The sequence below is a fragment of the Cloeon dipterum genome, chromosome 2, assembly GCF_949628265.1.
Source record: "Cloeon dipterum chromosome 2, ieCloDipt1.1, whole genome shotgun sequence".
Taxonomy (NCBI): Eukaryota; Metazoa; Arthropoda; class Insecta; order Ephemeroptera; family Baetidae; genus Cloeon; species Cloeon dipterum.
Genome location: NC_088787.1, coordinates 37007002 through 37016668, shown reverse-complemented (window position 1 = coordinate 37016668; position 9667 = coordinate 37007002). Strand labels below are relative to the sequence as shown.

The 9667-nt window shown below is 41.3% G+C and overlaps 1 protein-coding gene and 1 long non-coding RNA gene across 2 annotated transcripts; one reads left to right on the top strand and one right to left on the bottom strand.

The window, feature by feature from the left end:
- The first annotated feature begins 409 nt into the window (after positions 1-409).
- LOC135937763 (uncharacterized) lies at positions 410-5347 on the top strand. The gene is made up of 14 exons (XM_065480990.1): positions 410-1090; positions 1576-1676; positions 2482-2690; positions 2871-3005; positions 3066-3221; positions 3427-3630; positions 3694-3777; positions 3873-4081; positions 4195-4369; positions 4438-4600; positions 4711-4845; positions 4903-4968; positions 5029-5088; positions 5156-5347. The coding sequence occupies exons 2-14, from the start codon at positions 1597-1599 to the stop codon at positions 5217-5219; spliced, it is 1740 nt and encodes a 579-aa protein (XP_065337062.1). The 5' UTR covers positions 410-1090; positions 1576-1596; the 3' UTR covers positions 5220-5347.
- Positions 5348-6136: 789 nt separating this feature from the next.
- On the bottom strand, positions 6137-7334 carry LOC135937764 (uncharacterized). Its single transcript, XR_010574548.1, has 3 exons — positions 6713-7334; positions 6378-6526; positions 6137-6266 (listed from the first exon to the last, which is right to left on the bottom strand). It is a non-coding gene; the product is annotated as an uncharacterized LOC135937764 (long non-coding RNA).
- Positions 7335-9667: the final 2333 nt, after the last annotated feature.

The following is a 9667-nucleotide window of genomic DNA, read 5'->3' as shown; positions in this document are numbered from 1 at the left end:
GTTTGATCAACCTGGAACTTCATGACAAGAAACCATTTAATGAAAGAACAATGATGATTGCTGAAAATCTCTTGAAGCTATCCAGAAACCCAAATGAAATTACCCAAGCAAGTTGGCGTGACGTTAACTTCATTTTCGGTGGCCTGTGTGATGAGTTCGTTAGCAAATAATTAATGTATATATTCGAATGAAATAATTATAGGTTATATTTTCTATTCCTCGACGTAAACATCACATAGGTGCAATTGTTCAAAAGAATGCTTGAAACAAAGGAGTCTCGTACACCAGCTACACCGGAGGAACCTCATTTTACCGCACTTGACGCACGGTCCCGGACGGATTGGGAAGCCGTAGCTGTTTGGAAGCTCATACCATTCTCCTCGTTTTTCAATGTAGCCAGGCTTCTTCCCCAGGTGCCAATCTCCGGGGATTCCCGGGGGATCCTCCTAGAACGGGCGAGGGGATTCCCCCGAGAATTGGCGAACTCATTAAACTAGTGAAATCTGCCCATTGATGCGATGAAACTCACGCATGAGGGTCTAACTGTTCCTAAAATGACGATTTTAGAACATACCCCCCACGTTGTCACCCAAATTTGGCCAATAAATCGACTTAGAACGAGCGAGGTGGATCTCCGGAGAATGATCCACTTCGAACTCGTTCCACCTCCTAAAAATCACTCAGAAATAACATAATATGAAGCAAAAAGTGAGATAACTTAATATTTATTGATCCTTTCACGCATTCAAGTCCTAAAACTAGCTAATTAGTTAATTAGTAGAAGTTAATTAAGCCGTTCAGAGCGGTGTTTTCAATTTGCCGCGCAACGCGTTCAGGCGGTTTGTTGGCAACGCCGCTCCGCTCCATGCCTTACGCATGCTGGTCGCTGCGGTCGCAGACTCGCATGAAAACAAACGGCATGCACGGCGAGGCCAAAATTTAAGTAATTTTACAACATAATTAGTGCATTTCGACTTGCTGACAGCTGAAGTGTCATCCAGTGCTCCATTCGTTTGATTTCCTCAAATGAGTGTGTATACAATAAATGGATATTGCTCGTATCGTCGCCGAGAAGAAGCGCGAGTGATTTGTAAGTAAATTATGTACATAAATATTGTCAATTAATTCGTAAATGTATCATAACACCACACATGTTGTAATGATTAGCAGACTTCCGAAAAACCCAAAACCCTGGTGTTTCACCAAAATGTCCAGCCAACCGTATGCTTAAAAAAGGACATATTTTTATATAAATTCAATTCGATAAATTCACAACGGAAATATTCTCGGCATATTATTCAAATAATGCCAGAATATTTCTGACCAAAAATTTGCTGGCTGGGCGTTCGGCGTTTTAGTTATAATTTTCCACCCTATGGTGGTTGAAGTGACGAAAGCCCTGAGATTGAAATTTTTTGCACTTTTCTTAAGACGTTTTGAATAAAAAGGTATATGAGCATGCAATAACATTAAATTCAGCTTTTATTTTCTGTTGTTACTCTCAGCTTCTATATGATTACATTAATCCTTTTTGAATGATAATCTAAAACCAGTTCGTTTTTCATTATTTTGCAGGACTGCATAATTTCTAGGACGATGTCAGACATGGAAAATGATGATAAAAATGCGGATGAGCAGGACCTGACTGACAATGAGGAAGAAACACGAAAAGAAAGGTATAGATCAAAGGAAAAGATCATGTGCGTAGTTAAATAATGCACAGAGGCAGTGCTTTAAATTTTTAGAGAAAATCGGCCACAGAGTTAGCACGGATTTCAATGGAGAAATCCGCTAAGTTATTTTTCTACCGCGATTTCCACCTAAATTGCACATTTGCAAAAGAAAGACACAAACTGTCTCGATGAGAGGAATTCAAATCATGTGAAAAAACATTGTCGAGCGATGTCAATTTCGGAGGAAACTAGCAAAGCCATCTGATTAGTCAACAAAGAGGGCATTTCCCGCTGTTGCATCTCAATTTGTTTCAGAAGGCGGCATATATATAAGTTCGCATGATTATCATATTCATTACGTTTTCTTAATCAGAAAATATTGAGAACTTCGGCACGTATCTGTCTTCGTAAATCAATAAAAAATTTATTTGAGTCAAAAGGTCATAGAGGTCCGAGCTCTGAAAATCATAGGAGTTATTAAGATGACAAAATATTATTTCTGAGATGATTCTCATTCTTTTGAGTATTTTTTCCCAAAAAGTTTCAAAGTTTCTGTAACGGCCTGTCGAAAATTTCATAGCATTTTGAGACAAAATCGTGAATTTGAGTAAATCTTGCTAAGAAAAAAAATCTGTAAATTTAATCAGCTTTCTGAATGTAAGCAGTTGTTGACGTTGGTGAATTTTAATGAGGCCAAATGTTGACCTCTTTCAAAACCGTGCAATTTTTTAATAAAACCCTTGATATTTCTTCTTTTCACAATAATATTTTTGCATGTTTTTGCGATTATTGAAGAAACTCTTTTCAGATACAAATATGTCGTGGTCGAGTTTGGAAAGCGGAGAGGACACCAAGGAAGCTTCGAGATTCTTTCTTCGAGATGGATTTGTGGTGGACATACGTTCTGGCCCCCATATCGCAACTCGTTACAATTTGTAAAAATGCTGCAACGGCATGTTGAGCCAGTACGGGAAGTGTGGGCAACCTTCCCTATCAAAAGGGTTGTTGGGCAAACCGGTAAATACAATATATTGTTGATTAAATCAATAATATTCTAGAATTTTTCAAAATTTGAAAACATGTTTAATAGTTAAATTAGTTTTTAGTTTTTTAAAAATTAAGTTGGAAAATAAATTCACAATGATGCTGAGTTCTAAATAATAAGTTTTAAGCATAGTCTTTGATTTTTTTACTCAGAGGACTTCAGAACGGCAGAAAAACTTTTAGACGACAGCGACGCAGACGCAGGCAAGGGAACTGCCGTTCGAAGCACAAGAGGAAAGAAACCAAGTCGGTATTTGAACAGTCCTGAGGAGAATAATGTGACAGCAGGTATATATAAAACGATTTTTATAGCACTCACCCAAGTCCTAATTTTTATCCAACTTGCAGGAAAAAGGAGATCACAGAAAAGGAACGCTAGCAGCACCTTGAGAAACAGCTTAGCCACTGTTAATTCTGAAAGTTCTGATGGTGGTAATTGCTCCTCAGAAATAGACGAGCAAGATTTTGTTCCTCAACCAAAGTTAATTGATCTGACTGACTTGGGTAATTTTTGTCTTTTTTAAATTTAATTTTTATTCGGTATAAAAATATCTTCAGTATTTTTGTTGCCATATTCCCCCCTCTCCAGAAAAAAACGTCATTGATTTTTAAAAACACATGTTTTAAGCAATACTGACAATATTATATCTTAATCACCACGCGATTATCTAAGGAATAATACCACCTAAATTGTTTATATTTTTTGCAGGATCTAAACTAGCTTTAAATATAGAGGTTGAAGCAAAAAACGCAGAGCAGCATAACTCTGGCGGATCACCGTCACATATTGAGCGGACGTCTCCGGAGATTGGAAAAATCATGGCCGACAACATCGAAACAATTCCTCCCTCGGACGATGACGATGATCTTGTTGAAGGCTCTGTTTTTGATTATAATTGTTTAGATACCGAGGGTAAGATAAATCAAAATTTATTTGTATGGGCTGCTTCTTTAATTGGATTTATAATTTCCTCAGATCTGAGCCATGATGAGTCCCACCAGCAGAATAAATTTCCCGAAGTGTCTCATAAATCAGATGAGTATTCTAAGGATCTTAAAGGTTTAAAAAATGCAGTGCTTTTATGCTGTTGGCATGATTTGGCACTAGTTTGTTTCTTGGCTGGATTTAATCTTAATTAATTTTTATCTTTGCAGAGTATATCGACAGGAGGTTTGATGCTCTGACAAAGATGATGAACGAGAGATTGGACGAAATTAAATTTATTCTGACCTCAAATAACGTCACATCTCTCCCTACTGTCACAAACATCGACGACATTTACCAAACCCTGCCATGTAAATCAGACGACGAGTTCAAAGCCTTTGAGGATGCTTTGAATCAACCAGCTGTTGTGACATCTTTGGTAATTCTAAAATCTCAATTATTTGAAAAGCAAAAATTTTCAAAATTATCAATGTTACCCTCTGATCTTTTATAAAAAAAAATATATTTGTGTGCAATGTATTTTCCTATTAGGTCAAAAGACTGCGTCTATTCCATGGGCCCAATTTGACGAGCTTTCTTAATATATGTCTGAGGAAAGTTATGTCAAATGAAATGGCTGAGAAGTTCACTTGGCACGGCGTGTCCAACCAAGGGAAGACAACCAAATTGGCATTTCGATCCACCAAAACTGCTGCCATGTTACAAAGTAATTGTTTGCCCTTTCTAAGAAAGACTTTCTTTAGCTTAACTAATTTTTTTCCTATTCTGCCGTAGGAGCGGTGGTCGATGAACTACCTAAACTGAAAACTACTCCCCCTGCCAATCTTATAAATTTTACGCAAGGAGTACAAAGTTGGCTAAAGGATGCAAAAAAGCGCTCGAGTAGGTCTCGCAGCCGAGCCGGAAGCGAACAGAGGACCGAGAAGGATTCCCAAGAGTAAGTTTTGCTGTTTATATGTAAATATATATATTTTTTAAATTTATCTGCTTTATTAAAATATCACTTTGTTTCTATATATTCATTAATCTTTTTCACATTTTTCCCAGGAGAGGTGTTTCGTCCGACAGGGTTCCATCCTCAAGGCTGACTGGGGTTTCCCCAAGGCCCCATTCTGGTCCGAACGAAAACGACAAAACTCCAACGCATCGTAGGAACCAGTCAGATTGGATCAACAATAAAAGGTTCCAATTAATATGTTTAGCTTTGATAAATTAGAAATTATGAAATTTTTGTTTCAGCCCAAATTGGTATGGCGGTGGGGGCCGAAATTATAGCTCTTACAGATTTTCACCGTACAGTTCAGGGTGCGTCTTTGATACGAACAGCACAATATATGTTCTTATCAAAAACGGTATATTTTTCAGATACAATGGTGGCAACAGAACGTCCTATACGCCACGCAGACTCTATAATGACCAGCAGAGGTATAAGCCATTATTTAAAATTGCTATTGGAAGAGCTTTTTTAATTAAACAATTTATTTCTACTCAGATATTCACCTCGCGGCCCGAACAACAGACCTAGCACGTCCCGTCAGGTGGACTACCAATATTGAAGCCTTTTTTTCTTTATTCGAATAAATGTTTGAGCGCAATAAAATTTAAATGCTATCCAAATTTGATACAAATTTTTTATTACCTGACATATATATGTATTACACTTAATCTTAATGGAAAAATTAAAACCTGGAAACTTTATTTACTTAAAAAATATATTTTTAACAAAACCCACAAATTAATGCATAGTGGCGCATATTTTCCTTGCATGTCTTATTTAAAAACAGTTTATTTTAACAGATATTTGAGAGAAAAAGAATGCAAATAAAAAAATATACCATACAATTATAAGTGAAAAAAATGTTTAACAAATTATTCCTTAATACAATTGAAATTTTTTGCTTCCAATAATTTCGAAAATTTGTTTTAGTTTTATTCCTGACGAAAAATCTTGCCAAAAAAAGATCTTGAGTAAAAAATACTATGGATTATGAGGAACAGATTCGACGAAGAGGAGGAGGAAGAGCCGTAGAGCATGGGAGTGAAAAATAAAGGAGGGGAGTAATCAATTTTTTTTAAAAAAAGCTATTTTGTGCTAAAAGCTCGAAAACCGAGATTACCGACAGCAGGAATTTGCCTAAGCAAATCAGTGTCCATAGACTTGTCATATAATCGGCTTCAGCTGCTCTCATTATCTGGCTCTTTTTCCGCCTTATCGCGTCAACACTGAAGAAATATATAATTATTATTAATTAAGATGTAAGGAATAAATACATATTAATATTCGTTGTTATGAAATAAGAGAAACAACTATCGTTGGTCATTTGGCGGCATTCACTGGCATTCGGTGGCTCCCTGTGAAGACACCGACAATGTGCCTCGAGCTACAGAATCAGTATCAAGAGGATAGGAGGCAGCTGGATGGACTCACATGCCAGCGCTGTGATGCGTCTGTCCTGCTCAAACGAGTAGACGGCGTCAATCCAGAGGAAGACATAGAAAGAGAGCTCGTGCAGCTCATCTGGTTGAATTTGACTTCTCGTATGTAGTTCCAGCAAGAACAGCTCTTGTGCGCCACAGCAACGTCAACAGCAGGCGCCGCACTCCTATGGCAATCACAAAAGATGAAATTTATCTCCAGGCGCTTCCAAAAATAAAAAATAATAAATATATAACAATTTGGACTTTAGAGGACTGGCCCTGCCAGGCTGGGTTACCTTAAAAGGTCTTTCAGGGATAGTTTCACCTCTGCACGAAAAAGCCTCTGTGATCAAAATAGGTCAGCAACGAGTGGAAATTTCTCTTTCAACCCATCTTCCAGGTCTTGGGTAAAACGTACGCGCTTCCACTTTTCCAACGAGGCGTTCTGTGACAAAAATGAAAGATTTTATTAATTGTTTAGGATTTCTAGCAGACATTTGGAAGACTCACACTTTTCGCACAACTCACACTTCTCGCTAGGACAGGGCGAGAAGTGTGCCGAGTGATTGAAAAGCTTGAGTAACCCATAATTTTAATTATAATATGAAAATAATTATCTAATCATTCGTACCTACTGAATGGATAAAAGTGCACTTGGCGACGATGTTGCAGAGCTGTGCGCAGTGCGAACGTAGCTCGGCTCTTAATAAACGGTTGCGGATGGAGGCCGAGGCGTTTTTCCAAGCGAAATTAGTAGAAAAACAACATAACCTGTGACAAAAATGCAAACTGGCCGGCGATCTCGCCATTGTTGATTGTAGTGCCTAGTGCCGGTCGCGAACAGGTGATGGGCGGTGTTGCCAAGCAACACGCATATGCCCGGCAGAAGCTTGGCGCGAAAGTTTAGCTGGCTGATAATGATGAAGTTTATTCGGCCGCCGAACGAATTCGGCAGTGAGAAGGTTAGATTTATCGATTGATTATGACACAAATAGTTGACTGGAGGCATATTTAATGTAAATATCTCGATTTTTTTGTGGTGGAATGTGGTGGCCGAGTCTCCCGCGAGGTGGATCCTCCTAGAATAATCTCTCTTCTATTTTCGCTCTTTATGCTTGCTTTTATCATCATTTTCGGTAACAATGTTACGAAAAGTAAAGCTCTAAGCAATATTTATAAACTTCGCGTGACTTTTATATAAGAATAGCTAACTTCTAAAACGGTGGACACATCCCCGGGGATTCCCCCGGTGGATCCACCGGGATTGGCACCTGGGGTTCCAGCCGTATTCAAGCATGCTGGAAAAACGATGGGATTTTAATTGACTATAGGTGAAGCTGATGATTTTGATGAGATTGTTGCGTGTCTGGATGCTAAAATCAATCTTGTCCATGCAGACTTGTCTTCAAGTGTCCGCAGATGATTTTTCAGCGGGCCATTAAAATCACATCAAGGGGTTGAACCATTCCTGATGTGCTCTCGGGAATCAGCTTGATTTCGATATTAATTCCGTGTTCCTCTGCCCAGCTTTGAATCAGTGGTCTCTTTGTTTTCCACCCAAGCCAGTGATCAATGAGAACCACAGATTTTTCACCCTCCGGGACGTGGGGAAATACGCAGGTCTCAAAAAGCTACCTAACCAGGCTGCCCAACATCTTCCCACAAATTGCACGTAATTTTCAGGTTTTCAGGACGCACAACAGCAAGGTTTGGACCGAAACTTCCATTCTTTTCTGGGAAAATCAGATATGCAGGCTCCAGGAGCTGACCTGCAGCGTTGCAGACAGGAACAAGGGTGACAGAGTGGGTTGTTGCGATGACACTCTGGACTTCTTTAGCGACAATCCGCTCGTCGATGAATTCGAGCGTCCTTGAATTGTGGATTTCTTTGTTGATGCCAGTATGGTCCACATTGAACACGAATTGAGTGTCAGCTGTCTTCATCAATTCTCTCACTTCTGCTACAAATTCTTCAACTATCTTTACGATTTCTGCTTGTTCTGTCAAAATTCGCTTGCTAGTGGGCTTTGTGATCTTCCTGTCGCTGATCCTATGCTTTTTCTTGAAGTGATCTAGCCAAGGCAGAGAGGCGCAAAACTATTCAAAAGGCAGGCCCACGGCTTCTGCTTCTTCTACTGCCCAGCATCGAACCGTAATTCCTTTAAAAATTTGACTCCTCTTCGTTGCGTCATGGAACCTTGCCAGGACGGCAGCCTCAACTTCAACCAGCTTTGTATTTATTTATTGCTTGTTTATTCTCACCAAAAGATGTACATACATGTTAAAAAAAAACAATTTGTCAAAAATTAAAAATAGGAAGGACATAGTGAGCAAAGGCACAATTCCTGGTAAACATCTCGCTAAAACTCTACCCAGGAGGGAAGAGCCGGAATGGGCCTTGAAAGGAGGTTAATTAAGCTGCACTAGAAAGCACTCACAAACGCCTTACACTTGGAAGGAAACTGTGCCGCCGAACAGTCTTTCAATGCAGGTGGTGTAGCATTCCAAAAGGCGATGACTCGAAAATCAAACACACTGGCCGAGTTCGGTGCGCGCTGGTGGCTGTTGCAGCCGCGGATGCTGCGAGTCGTCGCCGCGATGCACTCGGCCCTCGGTGATGCGCGCCATTGCGTCGTAATCTGTGAGGCCGCAAAGACTCTTCTTGAAGAAAAGCAGGTCATTGAACATCAGCTGGGCTGGGACGGACAGCATTTTCTGGTGTTGCGGCGGCGGGACGTGGCGACCATAGATGAAGTGGAGGGCTTTGTTTTGGGTTCTAGCCATCTTCCCGATGTTTGCCTTGGTCCAGGGGTGCCACGCCGGAGTCCCGTAAAACAACTTGGGCTTCACGAGGGTCAGGTACGCCATCCTTTTCACTCTCTGCGTGCAGCCACGCAAATTGCGGGCCGCGAATCCAAGAGTACGCGCCGCTTTCTAACGCTGGACTTCGACATGGTGGTTCCAGCGCAGATCTCTTGAGATATGGACGCCAAGGAGGCGCTGCGTGCAGACGTAGTCGAGCGCCACGCCACCGATCGTGTACTGGGGCGTCCACGGCTGGCGCGCGCGCGTCATGTCAAACGCAACGCATTTCTTGGCGTTCAGCTGCATGCCGTTGTTGGTGCACCAGATGTCAACGAGGGCGAGGTCTTCCTGCAGTTCGTCGACGTCATCTTGGCATCTCACAATCCTGAACACGGTGCAGTCGTCGGCGTATCGCACGAGGTTAGTTTTCTGGGCTGCAGGCAGGTCGGACACATAGATGTTGAAAAGCAGCGGCCCCAGCACGCTGCCCTGGATGACGCCGCTCGTAACCTCGCATGGTTCGCTTCGTGCGCCGCCGAAACGCACGAACTGGCTGCGACCAACGAGGAAGTTTTTCAGCCACCCGAGGACCTCGCCGTCAACGCCATGGTGATGAAGCTTGGCCAGTAGCCGCTGATGTGGAACCCTGTCAAAAGCTTTCGCCCAGTCGAGGAAAACTGCGTGCACGTGTTGCCCGCTGTTGCTGTCGAGGTCCGCAGTCCAGTTGTCCAGGGTTTTCAGCAACATTGTCGTGCACGAGCGCCGCTCGCGGAAGCCGTGC

Excerpts from the sequence above, each read along its gene's own strand:
- LOC135937763 (XM_065480990.1), top strand. The coding sequence starts at position 1,597 with ATGTCAGACATGGAAAATGATGATAAAAATGCGGATGAGCAGGACCTG. Across the intron at positions 3,006-3,065 it reads GGAGAATAATGTGACAGCAG|GAAAAAGGAGATCACAGAAA; the intron begins GTATATATAAAA and ends TCCAACTTGCAG. Across the intron at positions 3,631-3,693 it reads TAATTGTTTAGATACCGAGG|ATCTGAGCCATGATGAGTCC; the intron begins GTAAGATAAATC and ends TAATTTCCTCAG.